At 36.2% G+C, this 19004-nt stretch overlaps 2 protein-coding genes across 3 annotated transcripts; both read left to right on the plus strand.

Annotated features, from left to right (window-relative positions):
• LOC106665306 lies at positions 1 to 1591 on the plus strand. 2 transcript variants are annotated; one of them, XM_014391634.2, is made up of 7 exons: positions 1 to 108; positions 179 to 251; positions 326 to 381; positions 482 to 517; positions 1132 to 1246; positions 1304 to 1380; positions 1438 to 1591. In XM_014391634.2, exons 1-7 carry the CDS (start codon positions 49 to 51, stop codon positions 1465 to 1467), a joined length of 447 nt encoding a protein of 148 aa, XP_014247120.1. In that variant the 5' UTR covers positions 1 to 48; the 3' UTR covers positions 1468 to 1591. The 2 variants fall into 2 exon arrangements, with proteins under 2 accessions (XP_014247120.1, XP_014247121.1); XM_014391635.2 differs by having other exon boundaries at positions 329 to 381.
• A 3288-nt stretch (positions 1592 to 4879) lies between these two features.
• Positions 4880 to 10718, plus strand: LOC106665193. The gene is made up of 7 exons (XM_014391452.2): positions 4880 to 4984; positions 8035 to 8107; positions 10059 to 10114; positions 10176 to 10211; positions 10271 to 10385; positions 10449 to 10519; positions 10603 to 10718. Exons 1-7 carry the CDS (start codon positions 4925 to 4927, stop codon positions 10630 to 10632), a joined length of 441 nt encoding a protein of 146 aa, XP_014246938.1. The 5' UTR covers positions 4880 to 4924; the 3' UTR covers positions 10633 to 10718.
• The last annotated feature ends 8286 nt before the right edge of the window (positions 10719 to 19004 follow it).

Raw genomic sequence — 19004 nt, forward strand, 5'->3', positions numbered from 1 at the left:
GTGCGTTTTCTATATAAACTGCATTTGCAATAAAATATTGTAAGAAAAATGAAGACTTTCTTCTGCTTCGTATTCTTCTTGGTTTCTGTCACCTTTGTTAACACCAGGGTACAACTGCTCTATATACAAAGGTAAAGTTGAAAATTTCGTATGAATACTATTATTACACTTTTTACAGCCATCGAAAGAGTATACGAATAAATTCAAGGCCGCAGTGCAAAAATGCTCCCAACAATTCAACCTGACTCTAGGTAACTTTTTGTTGGTTAAAAATAATATGTCCTATTAACGTCTAGCCGAATGTATATTAATTTTTTAATTACAGCAGACGTGGAAGGATATGCAAAGTATCGTAAGCTCTCAGAAACTAAAAATGGAAAGGTAAATAATTTTATTGTTTAAGTATTTGCTATAAATTCTTTCAAAATTTAATAATTAATTTTTTAATACAAATTAATATTTTTACTTATGTTCACTTCAGTGTGCTGTCCTCTGTGTTTTCAAAGAAATGGAATATGTGAGTAGATTTTATTGTTTCTGTTTCCTCTATTAATTACTTCGACTTTAATGTTTCAACGGTTAATTTCATAGTACAAAGCCATATTCAAATATTTGATATGACCAGCTTATTTTTATTAAGGCTTTAGATGTTTTTGTCTCTTAGAAAGACTTTAAATTTGACTTATTATTTAGTCCTGCCAATAAAATTGATATAAGCTTTCGATATTATAATTTTATATTCATCAAGACTTAGTGATGTCAAGGATGAAAATATTAAAAATTTGAATTTACAGATGCTGAATGAATTTACAAAAACTCGTTTGACGTTTAATAACGTTTAATAGAAGAATACGGAAATTATTTTAGACAAAAACAATACTGTCTGCAGGATGAACTTACTAATTCCTAATTTTTCGAAAGGTACAAATGTAAATGTACAAGCACAGTTCTGGCTGTAATGTTTACGTCTAGTTGTTAAGCTTTTGCTGGACCGAAAATAATTGACCTAATTTAAGATTATTATATCATACAAAATTTAGCATTTATACCTATAATTAAAATAGAAAAGCGTGTAAAATTAATATAAAATCATATTCATGTAAAAAAATAACATGCATCTTGCTGTTTAAGGTGACAGATGGGAAATTGAACTTTGAGCACGTTGTCAGCTCTTCCAAACATAAATGGGAAGGCAGTGCAGTCATTGAGAAGGCAAAAAATGTTTACTCGACTTGTTATAAAGAACGTGAGTTAAAAATGGTATGTTTATTTACTTATATTAACTAATAAAAATTTATTACAGTAAATTTAGAAAACGACACGTTTGACTGCGACAAGGCAGTAGAAATGCTAGGTTGTCTCATGAAAGGAAGCAAGGAGGTGAGACATGATAATTTTATTTGTATTTTTTATTTTATTATATGTTTTCCATTGCAGCATTCCATCCCTGCTCCATATTTGTCATAATTAAAACAACGAGTTTCGGCCAAACCGAGAGATAACTACTTTCACGGCTTACCTGAACCATAACCAACAAACCATCACAGTTACTTTATTTAAGGAAAATAAATATAATCTTTTTTTTAAATTATGTTGTGTTTTACTATACCACCAATTTTAGCTTTTTAACTTAAAAAATGAAATTTGAAGAATGAGGTTATTTATCCGAGAATGACAAAAGATGAACCTCGATTGACGTATTGACTTTAACAAAACTCAGCATCCATTGAAATATATATAATAATAATAATAATAATAAATATATATTTATACAACAAAGTCTGACCTCTGTCCAGATTTTCGTCGAGTAGCGTCAATTAAGTAGAAGACTAACTCATATTTTGATTTCAAAATGTATGTAATTTTGTCGTTATATTAATTACAACATGCTTATGCACGTCAATCAAATTAAACGAGATCAAAAATTTATGAGTTTTTATAAAAATTATTTAATTATAATGGTTTGGCAGAAAATTTATCAAAACGCCTGAATTTATAGATACATAGCATGAATTTAACTAGCAACAAGCAATGGCTTTGCTCATAAAATTTAACGACAATTTATTACACAGTTTTGCTAATAAAATTTAACTAACAATTTATAACATGGTTTTGTTAATAAAATTTAGCTAACAATTTATAATATGGTTTTGCTACTAATATGCATAGTTCATAACGCCAAAAAAAAAAAAAAAAAAAAAATGGTTTTGCTCTCATAAAATTTAACGAAAATATATTACAATTTTTCTAATAATAATGCATTAAGAGAAAAGAGGTGTTGCACTGTGTGACTGTCCGTGGCGTGCGCTTGACGTCGAACGTTGCGTTGCATCGGGTTAATGTGTTCCCTTCTAGGGGGTTGACACGGCGCTCATCACTGAGGTAAAGGTCCCGGGTTCGAATCCAGCCGCCTTGCATTCAAAACCGAAATACTTCCAAATGGGCTTTTTTCAAAAACACCGTCATCCCGAGGGTTGATATGACCTCTGCCGTTGCGAACCCTCGTTTAAAAACAAAAGTAAAAAATTAAGAATTAAAAAAATTAACAATTTGTGAGTTACGTCAACCAAATATGGTAAAGATCTCTTTAAAAATCCCAGCGGGCAAATTTCAGCCCAATTGCAACAGTATGATAAAATAATACATGGAGATGGAATCAGTTCCATGATATGCCGATAAAATCCATTGTTTCAGGTTTTTATTTTGACCCGATAGGGTTGAATTTTCCATGCATAATGGGTCTTAAAAAGCTCTCGCTGTCCATTGGATTGCACCGCTTGTAAGCAGGCATCCTGGTGAAAATGGGCTTTGCAATGAAACTTTTCAAGGAATTATCTTGATGTAAATGATGTCAGCCTTAATATTATCATTGTGTATAAAATTATAGAAAGTTGTAATGTAGAATGGGCAGGGTAGACTCGTTCACTCTACTATAATATGATAAACTCAAAAATTCATTATTACTGAAGCCAAACAATAAACATATATTTTATTTACCGTATATATTCTCGTTATCCGCATTTTCAATCATCCGCGCCTCCCTAGTTGAGTCCGGAGAAAAATTGGTATGAGTGAATCAAATTGACCACATAATAGGATGAAAGAATAGCAGAAAATAGAAGAAAAACATCAGTGGAGAAATCTTTCGATTAGCTCAAAAGTTGAAAGACAAAATCATAGAATATGACCCAATAGTGGCCGAAACATCAACGTAACAAGACTGCTAGCTAGCTCAAACAATCCACCCACTCAAATTAAATTTCCACCAGTTGACCAATCAACAAATCAGACAAAGCGGCCTCTTATTACAATGTTGTTTAAGACAGCTAAAAGCGCGTACTTCGCTAATTCATCTCCATCTACTTTTAGCTGAGGAGTTAAATTTAAATTAAGGATTTTTTCTCATGCGTTTCGATGTCGTGCATACTTGTTGGTGTATGTATATTCGAAGTGATTATTCGGAGATCGTGAGTTGCGGTCTGGTGTGACGTAGGTTTTAGAAAAATCGTGCCAACGTTTCGATCTTTATTGAGATCATCTTCAGGGCCTGGGATTTACAAACATTGTTTAAATTTAACAAATACATGTAGGATGTGGATAAAGTGAATTTATACAGTGCAAAAAAATATTTTTTATAGTATTCCTACTCACTCAAAGTGTTTGTTTTCTGGGTAGATTTGTCATTCTTGTGTCGTGTTGAGAGTGCCAGTGATATATTGCTGTTTTATGTTTATAAACATTGGATTTTGAAGGGGTGGGGAAGGAAGTCGGGGTAGAAACACGTTTTTCTATAAGGAGTCGGAGGAGGCGAAAGGAGCCGACGATGGGAAAAACGTGGGTAATGGTTCAGGCCGAACCACTATGTGAGTACAGATACTTTGATTGAGTCGAAAATTTCCAGCATAGTATAAATTCATGTTTTTTGTTTAATTTAAACAATGTTTGTAAATCCCAGGCCCTGAAGATGATCTCAATAAAAATAGAAACGTCGGCACGATAAAGAAAATTTTGTTCTAAAACCTACGTCACACCAGACCGCATCTCACGATCTCCGAATAATCATTGATTAACGGTCACTAATCACCACACACATATTCGTATTGCTTTTCTGAATGGAATAAACTTTAAGTACGTTATCGTTTATATTTTTCTTATTGGAAAACAAACCTTAAACATGTATACATAAGTTCATACATAACATTGACGATAGGCACACCTAATACACAAAGTGCCTGATTTTAATGGCATACTTACTTTTTTTCAACCATTTTGCGAGTGTTAACACTAAAAGTCCAGTTTATTATCGAAGTGTAAACCAATGTATGGAACATTATTTTTCTAGGTTGCATTATGTAACCAGCTAATATAAAGTTTAATAAGAAAGTTTTAACAAATAGATCATTGATATCAAAATATCAAGATTATAAGAGAAATAAGTACTTGTGCAAGTGAGAAACCCTAAATTTAATAAGTCTTGTTATTATATTTAGTAGTCTTGGATGGATCTTATAAAGTGACACAAACAATAAGATGACTTTGAATACATTGTTTAACATTTTAACTGAAATTTCAAAAATCATACAACTTACAATTTACGGTATATTATCTCAATCTACTTATCCAATAAATAAAATAATATCCGGCCAAGCATTTCAAGGTGCGTGTGTCCTTTGGAAATTTCTCAGAGCATTAAACAAATGTTACAAAACACCAACACTACAAATTGTACTCACAGGCTAAAATTGCAGTGCAATAATCATCAGGCGTTGAGTATGGAGAGATCATTTGCGCTGACGAACACGGGTAATTAGTTCCTAATTCTTGGACATTTGCCTTAAATAAATAGTGGGGACGAACTATATAAAGCTCGAAATCTGCAGAGCATAGGTGTACTTTGTTGCGAAACAATTTCCAATCGTCAGACATGAAGTTTCTCTTCGCATTGGTCATTGTCGTTTCGGCGATCAGCATTGGCTCCTCTGCAGTAAGTATCAGTCAACATAAAACATTATTAACACTGTGGTCTTATGATAGATACCTGAACGAAGAAATTCAAAAGATTCAGGTTATTGCTTCATTATTAGAAAGTATAAAGTGTATTGCCTGGGTGCAGTACTAATGTAGCACAGGCTTTCGGTAGTGTCCGGCACCCGGACATGCTTTATAACCTTAAATGCTTCCTACCCACTTCAAAGTGAGGTGCAGCAACGAGTTCTCGGAATTCAGATACATACAATCCGGCGTCCCACAATGGTGTATTCTTTGTACAATTCTTTACAACATTTATGCTGCTAACCTACCTAATACCATCCTTACCAACTATGGGACGGTACCGCAATTTTGTCCTCTAACTCTAATCCTTTTCAAGCTACCTCCAACGACCAAGAACCCCTTAAGCTTATCGAAGGCTGGTGCAAAAAGTAAAGGACAAGACGAAAAAAAAATGTATGCAATGTAATTTTACATTGAATAAACAGTTTTGTGCTCCACTGTACACCAGCAAGTCAAACACTTAGGACTATACCTAGACAGCAGACTGACGAGGAATCCCCACACAAGACTTAACTTAACAGAAAATTAAGACGACTCGAAGAACTCTAGGACCGAAATCCGTCTTGGCCGTCAACACTAAACTACCCTTGTACAAGACATTACTTTGACCACTTTGGACATACAGAGTGGAACTGTGGGGATCTGCCAAGCCATCCAACCTCCAGCGCATTTTGCGACAAAAGGCCTCAGACAAATCGTCGAAGCTTATTACTACATCACTAACCTCACTGTCCACCACGATCTCAACGTTCCTTTTGCCAACAAACTGATCCGTTCCCGATCCCAAAAGTTTTACACCGACCTTTCGGTCCGTCCTAGTCCTACCGCTCGATCCCTTTCTACACATTCTCATCCCGAGAACCCGCCGCGTCGCCTTAATCGACGATACCCTCGAGACCTCCTAACCCTTTAATCCCTCACACTGTGTGCCAGCATTGGCTGGCTTCTCGTGGCATGTGCTCTCCGCTAACATTAGAGTTAATACTGTCACTGCGTGAAAAAAAGTACTATAAAAACATTTGTAATATGTACAAAATGTATAGGCTACAAATAAATTAAATTTTCAAAAATTATTTTCAAGCATCATTCTTCATAACATCATTTCTATAATTATCGCTTTATTAAATACCAGTAATAAAATTAATTTAAACGGAAAACTACATGTCAAATGCCTTGAGTTTTGTTTTATTCTTAGTGATTTGACATTGTCTGTCTGAATTCCTTTGTATATTAACATAACGGGTGGTTCGTTATGAAATTTAAAAAAAACTTTTGTGTAACTAGATTGTAAATGGAGTACAACGCCGCAAAATAGGTTTTCTAACTCACTCCGTTGATAGACAGATAGTTAAATGTCTTGATTATTTACTTTTTGTTTACATAATACTGTTGTATAAAAATATTTACAAAAGTAAAGATATGCATTACCGCTGGTCGTGCATACTGTTGTGAGTTGACCTAGTGTCCTTAACAGAAAATAAGTGCGACTTAATACAGATTTTTATATATTTATTTATTATTATTTTTTAATGAATTAATTGTTTTGAACTTAATAATAATAACTATTTGATTATTGATTATTTGGGTATTTTTCATTTTTTTAATACATTTTGCTATACTATGTAATAACTAATAAATAACTTAATTACCATCTGGCACTTAGATCGTATATTTAATTCCAATTGATGTTAAAATTATTTTTTATTAAATCCGTTAGGTTTCGCGGCCTGATTGACCAAATAAATTCTTTACAATTAATTAATCTTTAAGTAACGTATTGGTTGAGATAAAAAAGTCCGAGTGGATCGAAGTCACGGTAACTCAAGTGGTAGAGCAGCGGCGTATTTAGCGAAAGGTCGTGGGTTCGAATCCCGGTCGTGACACTGACCTTTTATCTCGACCAATACTTTACTTAAAGATTAATTAATTGAAAAGAATTTATTTGGTCAATGGGACCACGAATCCTAATGGATTTAATAAGCAAAATGAAGTATACTTCACTAACGCTCTCCGTGGCCATTTCATTTGTCGCCGAGAATCAAATAGATTACACGACATTTGGAAAATGGCAAAAAGGAGGGAAAATTCAAAAGGTGGGGTTGAGATAGGAAGTTGGTGTCCGAGTGGATCGATGTCGATAGCTCAAGCAGCGGCGTATTTAGCGTAAGGTCGTTGGTTCGAATCCCGCTCGTGCTACTGACATTTTTATTTCAACCAATACCTTATTTTTTATTATTACAGAAAAACCGAATACCTACTAAAGATTAAAATTAAAATAAAGACGTTTTGATAAACAAAATAAAAAGTGTACATTATAGCTTTCGAAGTCTATTCCATTAATCATCAGTCCTCTCACATTGCATAGCACATTTACACATCTCTTTCATTGTCATAACGAATGTTAGCATTCCTTGACGATTTTGGTTGAAATCACATTAAACGTTATATATTTTTGTAGTAGGACTGATAGTATAAAAATCAACTTTTTTGTAAAGAATCAACAATCTGACATCTTCCACACCCTTGAGCTGTTTTGATTCGTTCAAGTCAATTTTTATTTTCAATTTAATCGTTGTATCCAGTTTTTAATGAAAGAAAACAATTCTACCACCGATACGATTTAAGTCTTCCCCTTCTTTTAAAATCTTGATTTTCCCAGGATACAGTTTTTACTATCACCCCATCTTTTTAGCATCTAATAGCCAACCACTCTGTATACTGAAACCTGTCATTTTTCGGATAGATTTATTCCCTCAGTTGTACACTTTTTTCTGAACTCTCTATCTCACAAGCATGTATAATTGTTTAATGTATTCGATTGTAAACAGTTTTTGATTTTTCGGTTCGAAAATTAAAATCTTCTATTTGTCCTCGAAAACTGACTGAACTTTTGTTGAACTAAATTAATAATGTTGTACCTATAACTCTAAGGGTTTGTAGGGTTTCTTCTGTAATATGTTTTTTATTCATTATCTCTTTCAGATAAATAAAGATCTTGCGGCTAAAATCATGGCAGTGAGCCAGCAGTGCAAAGAAGAATACAAAGTTGACGATGGTAATAAAAACAGACAAGATTTAAATATCTTTTGATTTTATATGGATAAAAAAATAACTAAAAATGTATTTACAACCTTGTAATCACAATTTGATTTTGCATCACATCTTTCTACTCTCTTAAGTTAATAGCAAAATGGAGATACCTTGAATCGAAGGGATTTTACAGCAAATATCAGGCGGGATTCCGTAGGGATCGCTGTGCGGTGGATCATGCATGTCTGCTCAAAGGAGCTGTTCAGGACACCTTTTTGAAGAGAGAACAAGCTCTGGCTGTATCTTTGACCTTGAGAAGTCATATGACACCCTGAATATCTTGATACCGTGGAAATGCCAGGAAATCGGTCTCTCAAGATAAAATATCGCTATTTATTCCCAGTTTTTCGAAAACAGGAGATTCCGAGTCAGGCTTGGGGTCCGTGCAATCTGGGAATTACTTTCAAGAGAACGGTATCCCCCAGAGATCGGTGATGAGTGTCACGCTCTTTCTGTTGGCAGTGAACGGGATCGCCGACTCCATTCCCCGGCAGATAAAAAATGTTGTATGACGACCTCTGTTTGTACCTTTCTGGTACGGATGTGGCTGAGGTCGGAGGGGTGATGCCTTCGGAGATCAACGCTGCGACTGCTAGCGCCGAGGAAACCGGTTCTACCTTCTCTTCGTAAAGACCGTGTGCTTCCACTTTGGCAGGCTGCGGAGAGCCCACAATAATCAACCTCAACTATGTTAGGTGAGAGCGCCGGTGAGGCACTTGAAGAGAATGCGGTTCCTCAGCCTAATATTTGATGAAAAGTTATGGTGGCAGTCACACATCGGATTCTTGAGGACGGCCAACGGGCTGGATCTAAACGCGCCTGAAACAGCTCGAACTCCCTGATTGTAGAGCCTGTCGAGCCGCAAGAGACGGGTTTTTCGGGCCGAAGAATAGGCCTTAACCCGTAGAAAAGTCTTGAGCAGAGCAAGGCTTCGAATACTTTTTCTAAGGTTTCCCAGTCCTCTCACCACCTGAAGTGACGAATATACTGCGACTTGGAATGCTGCCGTTAGAATCCCGGGGGGAGCTTCTTACTCTCGGCTCTGCGGCGGGTTTCTTGGCCAAGGCGGACACCCCTTGACTGGTACGATTCTGAAAAACAAGCATAGCCATGTATAAGAGAGATTCCGAACTCGGACGCGACCCCTAGGCATTCGCTTCGGCTAAGCCAGAGAGAGAGAGCCGGCTCTCACATTACACATTCAAGCTAATAAATAAATTCACTCTCAACACACGCTAGGGATACAAAACTGTCAGTGCTATATACAAGTTTTCCCTGTTTCCTGACAATCGAATCGGAACAGAAGACCAGTATACTTGCTGCTGTGTACGAGTCTCATCGGGTGGCATTCCCGTTTGCTGTCTATATGGAGCCAAGGAATTGCACCCTTCAACCAGGTAGAGAATATGGAGCAATCTTTCTCTACAGCAGGACATATATGCGGGTTTTGTCCCAAAGTTAGTGTCCGTGTGACAACCTCGCTTGGCCTATCCTCAATCTGGTGATGATGGCCCTTCTACCAGTCAGGCCCTTCGGAAGCTCTTGCAGACTATGCTCTAGATACGCGAGAGGTTCTGTACCGATCTGGCCCACCGACGCTGCCACATTCTTTTAATCATGTTTTTTATGGCATTTTTAGCGTCACGAGGCCAGATCGCGGTGGCCCCGCCAGGGGGTTGGGACGTCCGTCCTTAGTCACCTCGTCCTTTTCCGTTGCCTCCAGACCTTGTATATTTATATTATTATCCTCCATATTGATATATATAAGATTTCCTAATCGATTAGCGTTTCATTATTATTCTCTTTTTCTAAAATTTTAATCTCTTCAAAATTTAAGCTACGGCTTGTTTTAGAAGATATCTAAATAATAAAATTTAATGGTTTATTATTGTAATAAATAATTATTTTCTTTACAGAGACATTCTCAAAGTTCATGAATTTCGAAAAAGCCCCCGAGAGTGAGGATGGGATGGTAGGAATAAATGCTAGAAAATAATCGTAAGAGTAAAATTTAACACAATTAATTGTTTCAGTGTATGGTGGCCTGCTATGTAAAGAATATGGGCTATGTAAGTAATTTTTGAGGATAAAATTAATGTTAAAATTTTATTGATGGGTCTTTTTGCAGTTCCACGACGGCAAATTCGACATGGATGTCATTAAGGAAGGAAACAGGCAGAAATGGGATGACAATGCAACCGTTCAACTAGCTAATGAAATCGCCAAGGACTGCATCGAAAAATGTAAATAAATTTTTACCCAACATTATAATTATTTAATTTAAAAGAAACCGTAATTATTCATAGTTGGGGCCGACGATAATGAGTGCCACCTGGCTGGGAGAGTGTTAAAATGCGTATTTGACAACGGATACAAGGTGATAAGAGCATGACTTAAAAACCTTTTATGTTAATACAGAAACAGACATAACTTATTACATTTAATAAAAAATCTTTTTAGGGTGAACTTCCAAAACCTCAGAGAACATGAAGGCGACTTAGCTGATCGAATATGACATAACCTGGGAACATTAAATTGTAATTTTTATCATAATATAAGTTCACTTCCAAAACGTTTTCTGCATCTATATAAAAATACCTTCTCCCTAAAATATTTGAGCTTTGAAGATACACCACCCTGCTGTTGCGGATATGCATATCAAATCCTGCACGATCAGCAAATATGGTAGCATAAATCCCATCTGGCAGGCAAAAAATTCCACCCAATTCATTTTTTTTTTCTCGATAAAAGAAAACCTTACCACCTCATTGTTTTTAGCAATAAATATTTGTTTATGCTGTTTTAAATTGGTTATTTCAATTAGAAGTAAACACCTTAATCCTTAATCCAAAACAAGTATAAAGGATTTTTCAATGTTTACTTTTAACGGAATTTAAAATGTTTATTCAGCCTCATTTGAATTCTGAATATGAAACTGTTTAGTTTTCACGTTTGTTTTCTTAATTTCAATTTTTAGACTTAAAAATGCCACTTAGGCTGAGGACGTAGCGCGTGATGTGACACATTGATGATGGACGTTCCATCGGGTATGCGGGCTATTGCCATCGGAGTTCCCTAGAAACACATAACGTTTTTGAGAAACGGGGTCCTACCATAGAACCCCTGGACGCCCTAAAGTAACAGAATCACAGGATGATCGTTTTCTGACTGAGAATTTTGCGAAACCGGCACCTTACTGTTGGGCACCTGACTGATGGCTTTTCGCCCCAATTGACCAGAACACACAGAGTTGCACGGCTCGCATTTGCTCGAGAACACAGCCATTGGTCTTTGGACGATTGGTCTGCTGTACATTTTACAGATGAGTGTAGAGTTGCTCTACCATATCCAGTTGGGCGTGAAAGAGTGTGGAGAAGGCGAAAGGTACGAAGACTGTAATTTTTCCCGGATCCAACTTTCTCAACGTTCAGTGATGGTGTGGGCTCTTAGCATGTGAATGGAAAGGCGCACAGAGTTGGTTGCGGTTCGTGGAGTCAGACGGCCACTCGCTATGTGGATGAAATTTTGGAACATCATGCGTTTCCTATCATCGATGAAATCAGCGACAATCCTATTCTAATGCACGGTAATTCCCGGCCGCATTTCGCTCGCGTAGTACAAACGCACCTTCAACAGCACAATATCAGGGTCTTAGCCTGGCCAGCCCGTTCTCCAGACTTGAACCCCATCGAACATTTATGGGATAACCTCAAAAGACGAATAAGAGCACGCCCATCACTTCCTGACACACTCCTCGAGAAGAATGGGCTAACCTCCTACAAAGAGACATTTCCAGACTTGTAGCAAATATACCGAGGCGTCTTGAGGATGTAATTCTCGGCGACAAATGAAATGGCCACGAAGAGCTTTAGTAGCCAACTGCATTGTAGTTAGTACGGCTGGCGTTTTCTTTTAATAAGCCAAGGCCGCCTGTTTCTTGTCCCTGAGTATAAAGGCTCCAATTAGCTTTTCTCAGGACCCAGCGTTCATACCCTTAGGATAACATTTATGGAAGCTGGTACTAATAACTATACCAAGGTGGTCAGAGCCCAGGTTGTTCTCCAGGTAAAAGAAGGAGAAAAGAAGGCTGATGACAGTGAGAGGTCAGGAGCTGAGGGTTTATTTCCAGGTATCGGTATCAATGTGGGAGATCCATCATTCAGATAGCATAAACCGAGTTCATCTATGATATATAGTAAATTTCTACCAGGTTTATCCGAGTATGGTGGTGATGCGCGTTGAAGTCTCCACATACCAAAAGGGGATGGAAAACTGACCGAGCACCATGCTCCACTCCCGTTCAGAATGGGATGTCTTTGGCTGAATATACAATGATAGGATCGTCAGAGATATAGTAGGAAGTGACTGTGACAGTCACCATCTGGATATTAAACTGAAAGTTGTTAACAACGTTTAGCTCCTGGAACTCGATCTTTTTGTTAATTAATATTGCACAACCCCCATAGCCATCAGATCTGTCATTGAAATCTATCTGTCAACCAGGTTTCAGAAAGTATGGCTATGTCTATGTTTTCTTTTGTCAATAAGACCTCTAGGAAAAGCCTATTTTTAGGGAAGGAGCAAATATTCTACTGTAAAATATTGAGGTTTTCAAGATGAATAAACCCTTGATTGTTCATTTCATTTATTTAAAACAGAAAAAAAGGAAAAAAGAAAACTCATAACGAACTGAATGCCGTCTAGGACATAAAAGAAATTATGCAAAATATGTAACGACGTTAATATCATAGCAGCATTTGACGTGTAATAGGAACCCGACATTATATTTAATATAGCTATTTGGTTAAATTTATATACAATGTTATGGCTTCCATGTTCTGAGAGGGATGCGTATTTATTGGTTAGAAAATGGATAATATAATGATTATCTTGAACAGTATTATATAAGGCTGACCCAACTGTATCGATGTAATGGAATAACCAAACGCCCCTCAGACCAACACGTCAGCAAAGTCCGGCGGGTCCAGACGGCCGCCCATCATCTTAATCAACATTTCTTTAAACTAGTATAAAAACCATAATCCCCAAATATCCTTGCCTTACTCTTACGATAACCTTCTGCCCGTCACTCTGTCGGTTTAAAATTAAACATTGTACAGTTTTGACAATGAAGTTTCTTCTTTTGTTTTAAATTCTTCTTCAAGCGATTATTTAAATGGCGCCCGGAACAGGGACCGCGAATAGCTAAAGTTTTAAAGACGTGACCATTTGTCCCGCAGTTGCGTCCATTTGACTCACCGGAACTTTTAGCGTGCACATCGTGCTTTGATCGAGGTTCAAAGAAACTTCTCGTTAAGTCAAGACTGAAGAAATTTCTGCAGCTACCATTCGTCTCATGCAGGAGGAAACATCTTGAAAATCGCCAAGGACAGAAGAACCAGCAACCTGGAAAAGAAGAACACTAAGGTAGGAATAAGTAGCCATCTTTCGCTTATTAAACCTTCCAAATTAATCTTTCCTTCAAGCATGTCTCCAAAAATTAATTATAAAATCACAGAAGAAGACTACAATCACATTCCTTTTTTTCGATGGAAACCCTGCAGAACTAGCCTTCTTTTGTGAAATTTTGGAAACTGCATACGGCGTATTGTATGCAGAAAATATTATTGAAAGAGATTACAACCATATTTTTATTCATAAAAACTAAAAGCAAACTAATTGGACCTGCCAGAAATGTACTTATTTTGCATGATATAAATCATTTACTAACTTTAATTTGAAACATTTGAACATTTGAAACAAAATTTCTCTGATTCAGGGTAGCATTCAACATTGTACAGTTTTGACAATAAAGTTTATTCTTTTTATAAAAAGTCTTCTTCGAGCGATTACTTAACTTCGATGATTTGTTTTTCAGACAAGTTATTCATTCGAATATCAGTTAATTTTTTAAGGAGGGTAATATATTTTTCGGCTTCACCAGGGGCATACGGATTGTGTCCTAGAGTACTAGAAGTGTCTGTTGGGTCTGATGGGGTATTGGATGATGTTTTGGTATGCATTGTCCCCTTTTTGATTTTAAACCAGGATTCTTTGGATGGCTTGACCGTCCGTTTTACGATACTGGTGTCGAGGAGTTATACTTTGAGAAAGGGGAGGAAAATTTTCATTATCTTGGGAGTCATCAAGGTTAGCCAGAATATCGAACCTATTACTAAAAACCACCGACGCATAAGAAGTTTGAAAAATTTTTCCCGTTTTCTTCCTCTATTTTTTTTTATAGAATTCGCATTTCTTACTATTCGCAAATGGCTCTTTCGATAGAGTACGCAAGACGGATTATCGTCGGATTTTTGACAATATTTTATTAGGTGTTCGTCTCCACATTTTAGACAACGTAGCTTGCTTCTGCATTGTGCCGCCGTGTGGTTAAAACGTAGGCAGTTACCGCACTGCATGACTGGAGGAATATACGGGCGGACAGGTCAATAACTACCATATACTGTAACTGCCTCGGGCAATTTTTTGCCTCTGAAAGTTATTAGGCATGTGAGCATGGGAGTGACTTACATTTATCATCAATTTTTTCCCATTTGTTCATGCGATCAACTGATAGCGTTGGAACAATCGGCCGAATATTTAGCCAAGTCTCTTGTTCACTTAAGCTAGGGTCAACGTGACGAATAATTCCTTTTTTCTTTATTAAAAAATCGGGAATATATGTGAACAAATTTTGTTTTGTGAGAGCATCACATTCCATTAGGTAATTGGCTACCTGCCCATTTACAGTATCAATTTTTATCCTATTTTTTCCTACAATACGAATCCCCATAATGGACTCATTTCTAATAGTACTATTTTGGAAAAGCCATTTCCCAAATAACATGGGATCAACTTTACCAAGATTATTGTTATTGCCTTCTACAAAGACGAAAAAGGGGCAGGAATCTTCCTGTTGGAAACGGTTGTTGGCTAATTGTTGCTTGAATTCTTGACGTTTCATATCTTTATGTAAGGCTTTGCAAGGAGAATTGGGAGGGTTCATCTGGTAACTTTTCATTATGTTAGATGAAGTTTCTTTTATGAAGACATCTTCGAAATTATTTAAGGTGATAATGTCAGTTTTTCCCGAGAGGGATTTGCAAGGTTGGTCACCCCAGGGGGTTTGCCTCCACTGGAGTCACCCATACTTGGCTGACGACTTAGATGCCTATCACCAGTGGCTTAAAATAAATGAGAAGAGAGATAATAGGAAGAAAGAAAAAATATGAAAAGAAAAGCCAGGAAAACCTGACAATTAAAAAAAATTGTTATAATATTAAAACCGTAACCATAAAAGGAAAGAAAAATTTAAATAGAAAAGGAAAAGTAATTAAAAGTAAAAAGTAAGTTTTATATATATATAATATTTATTTATTTAATTATTTATTTTCTTTTTTTGACATTTGATTAATTATAAATTTTCAAATGTTTTCTTGGCAAACAATTATATTCCATATTGAAAATAAAAAGTTAAACGTTCGTTAAATATACAGATATTTATGTAGATGAGACAATAAAATGGATAAGTCAGACTAGGTTTGAAATATATAAATAGTAGTTATGATAAATGAATCGTTATGTATTTACAAGCTGAACGATATTGCAAGTGGTCAGATGGTTAGATAGTTGTATGAAGGTAGTGTCGTGCGGTACCAATCGATATGAGTAAAGTATCGAGTATTTTCTTTCGATACCGAGTACTTTTGGTATAAAATATACTCAAATAGATTTTTAGTCGAGTGTTCAAGTAATATTGAACTGTTATTTACCGTTCGAAACTTCCCTTTCATCAAACTGGGAATTGACTAGTTACTGTTAAGAGTAAGCCTACTAGCGGCATGTGCCAACAAAGTTAACCGAGATTTTTAATTGGTGGTTGGTAACTCTGCTGATAATTCTGGTAACTCATAATTCTTTCCCACGTCGCACGTCGCACCTCGCACTTTCAATTTCGGTCATTTCTTTTAAAACGTTTTTGTCTTCAAGACCCTAAAATGTATTCGCCTTCCTTCTCGTAGGTAGATACCTAATCATATCTCCTCCCAAAATTAAAGCATGAGGTTATTTTACTAAGAAAACTGAATCGTTTAATAATACGTCTTACCTTTTCAAGCATTTGAAAACCAAACACTCGTTGATCAATTTTCTCAAAACTGAATAACGATAAAATTGAAATATCAGTTATTTTGAAATGTGTTCGCTGCTTTTCCTAGCTCTTCCCTACGTGCCCACTGTTTGAAAAAATAATTAAAAATGAAAAAAAAACCTGCAATTTCTTGATTATTTTAACGTATGAGCGTATTTTAACCAAAGTTCACAATAGTAAGTTGATCATTTATGAATAAACAAAAAACTACTCGTATGAGTAAATACTCGTTATTATCGGATAATTTCTGTCGATACTTGAGTAGTATCTAGTACTGGTATCGAATATTTTCTGGTATCGCAAGTCACTATATGAAGGTAGAATGATGTTATGATGACGCTAATATTAAGCTAGACACCTAGATAAATGAATAAATATAAATAATGATAGGTTGGTAGATACATTTACGTGTTGATACATTGGTATAACATTAATATGCTGACAATTGGTCGATGATTGAAAATTTCAAATTTATAGGAATCTAGATAATTTAGATAAAACTGTAATTTAGATAAGTTTTGTGTGTGTGTGGGGGGAGAAGTCAAACAGAGAGCTAGAATAAAAAAAAGAAAAGACATAGAATATAGAGAAATTTTAGAAAAATTTCTGGAAGTTAAAATAATAATGATTTTTTTCTTCCTAAGATTTAAACAAACTCACTGTCATATTTCAAATAAAAATTATCATATTCATTTTAATATGCAAACGGCATATTGTCTTTTGTAAAATTGTATTGATGCAAGAACACATGTTATCATGATTTGTCCTTTTTATCTCAATATTTGTTCGATTTCATCATCTCTTTTCGTTGTAATTTTTTTTTTCACTTTTTCCATTCAATTTATATTCTTTTACCACTTTTATTTTCGCAGTTTAAACAAAACTCCATTACACGTGCACATTTAAATCATTTTTTTTTTTTTTTAAGGCATACATCCACTAAGGGTCATAGCTGCCTTAAAGCATCAACCAATGCAGCCGCCCCATCGCGCGAACCGGAGGGGCCACGGCCCCAGAAAGGAGGAGGCCCGGAGGGCCAGCCGCATTGCAGAGGGACAAGCACTATATAAACAGCGTGATATTATCGCTGAAGCTGAACTAATGTTGTTTCGGCTCCTCCAAAAGGATGTGCATGGGCCCTCAAGAGCCGGGGTATTCTTATTCACCCATATGCAAAGCGCTTGACCCTCCGCCGCGCCCGACCCCCGGCCGCCACCCGCAGGGAACAAGGCCCCCCCCGCCCACACAAACGGCAAAGGCCACACTAATTTATATCCTGTTCATTAATTCAGCAGTCTTAAGATATTGGAAAAGTTGATCTATGGTATCTGGATCGTCTTTTAGAATGTTATAGAGGGTTTGCGGATAAGAGATGTGGTGTCTGTAGGCTGAGTAGATTGGTCAGTGCANTGGGAGATAGGTCGTTTAGTACTTATATTTTCCAAATTTAACTTTGGATTCTTTGAGATTTTTGTAATCTGAGCGTTACCATTCAAGGAACCATTAGAACAGGAGTTACTTTTGGGGGGTATAGATATGACAAGTTCATCTTGTGGAGATTGAGGAATGGGAAGCATATGTTTGATTTGAGGTTGAGGCGGTTGTAATGTAAGTACTTGATTTGCGAGAAAATGAACAAGCTTTGTGAGTTTTGAAATTTCACCAACCAAGGAATCAATTGTGTGTTTTTGTGATGGGCAGGAAGCGGGGGAAGGGTGTTGAAAAGATTGACTTGAAGGAGATTGAAGAGTGGGAACAGGAGGAATTGAGGTTGTGGTGGATGAAGAAGAGGGTAGAGGGTTACTAGATACACTAGAAGCTGCTTGTGCATATGTAGTTAATCTATCTTGAGGCGATGAACGCTGTTTGAATAAAATTTCAGCCTGTTTCACTTTGACGGATGTTTTCTATTTTCTTTTCTGTAATTGGACATTGTTTGCAATAAGCAGGGTGAGACCCATTACAATTTATGCAACAAGGCTCATTGGAGCAGTTAGCAGTTTCGTGAGACGATTCACCACATTACCATTTGGTGTGAAAATATTTACCTAAATGCCTATATCGAAAACAAGAGTAACATTGCATTGGGTTGGGACTAAACGGGCGTAATTTGATTTGAAGCAAATCTAAGATAATTTTCTCCGGGATTTCAGGCTTCTGAAATGTGAGAAACAATGGGTAGGGAGGGGTTTACCATTTTCAGTTTTCATCACTCTTTGTACTTTAGATACTCCTTGAGATTCTAGCTCTGATAAAATCTCAGCTTCAGGACAAGTTAGCAACTCAGGAGCAAACGCAACCCCTCTAGAAAAATTCAGCGAACGATGTAATGTAAACTTTACTTTTAAGTTTTCATAGGTGTTGATATTTTGGAGAATGAAGTAGTCTTTTTCACTGTTTACGTCGAGAAGGACAGATCCGTTTCTTAAAAACTTCATATTTATTGTCGAGGCATAACTTCTGACAAACCGACAGACCTTAAAAGGACTGAAGTTGTTAAACGAATTATTTTCTTGATCAGACTCTAAGGACATGAGAACATATTTTCTGCACCATTTCATTTTGGTTTTTATAAATAGGCCTTTGTCCGGGGGATCAGTTTTTAAGATGGATTCATTGATTTCCATCACAAAATTAAAAATAAAACAAAATTTGAAAAATAAAATAAAACACTTCTAATTAATATAAAAATTATTATAAAAAGAAAATTATT

Source organism: Cimex lectularius, unplaced genomic scaffold, assembly GCF_000648675.2.
Source record: "Cimex lectularius strain Harlan isolate CLEC.00 unplaced genomic scaffold, Clec_2.1 scaffold298, whole genome shotgun sequence".
NCBI lineage: Eukaryota > Metazoa > Arthropoda > Insecta > Hemiptera > Cimicidae > Cimex > Cimex lectularius.

Bases quoted from the DNA above. Each gene is read 5' to 3' on its own strand.
- LOC106665193 (XM_014391452.2), top strand. From the start codon at position 4,925: ATGAAGTTTCTCTTCGCATTGGTCATTGTCGTTTCGGCGATCAGCATT. The intron at 4,985-8,034 runs GTAAGTATCAGT...TATCTCTTTCAG, and splicing joins TCAGCATTGGCTCCTCTGCA to ATAAATAAAGATCTTGCGGC. The intron at 10,520-10,602 runs GTGATAAGAGCA...AAATCTTTTTAG, and splicing joins TATTTGACAACGGATACAAG to GGTGAACTTCCAAAACCTCA.
- LOC106665306 (XM_014391634.2), top strand. From the start codon at position 49: ATGAAGACTTTCTTCTGCTTCGTATTCTTCTTGGTTTCTGTCACCTTT. The intron at 252-325 runs GTAACTTTTTGT...TTTTAATTACAG, and splicing joins ACAATTCAACCTGACTCTAG to CAGACGTGGAAGGATATGCA. The intron at 1,247-1,303 runs GTGAGTTAAAAA...AATTTATTACAG, and splicing joins CTCGACTTGTTATAAAGAAC to TAAATTTAGAAAACGACACG.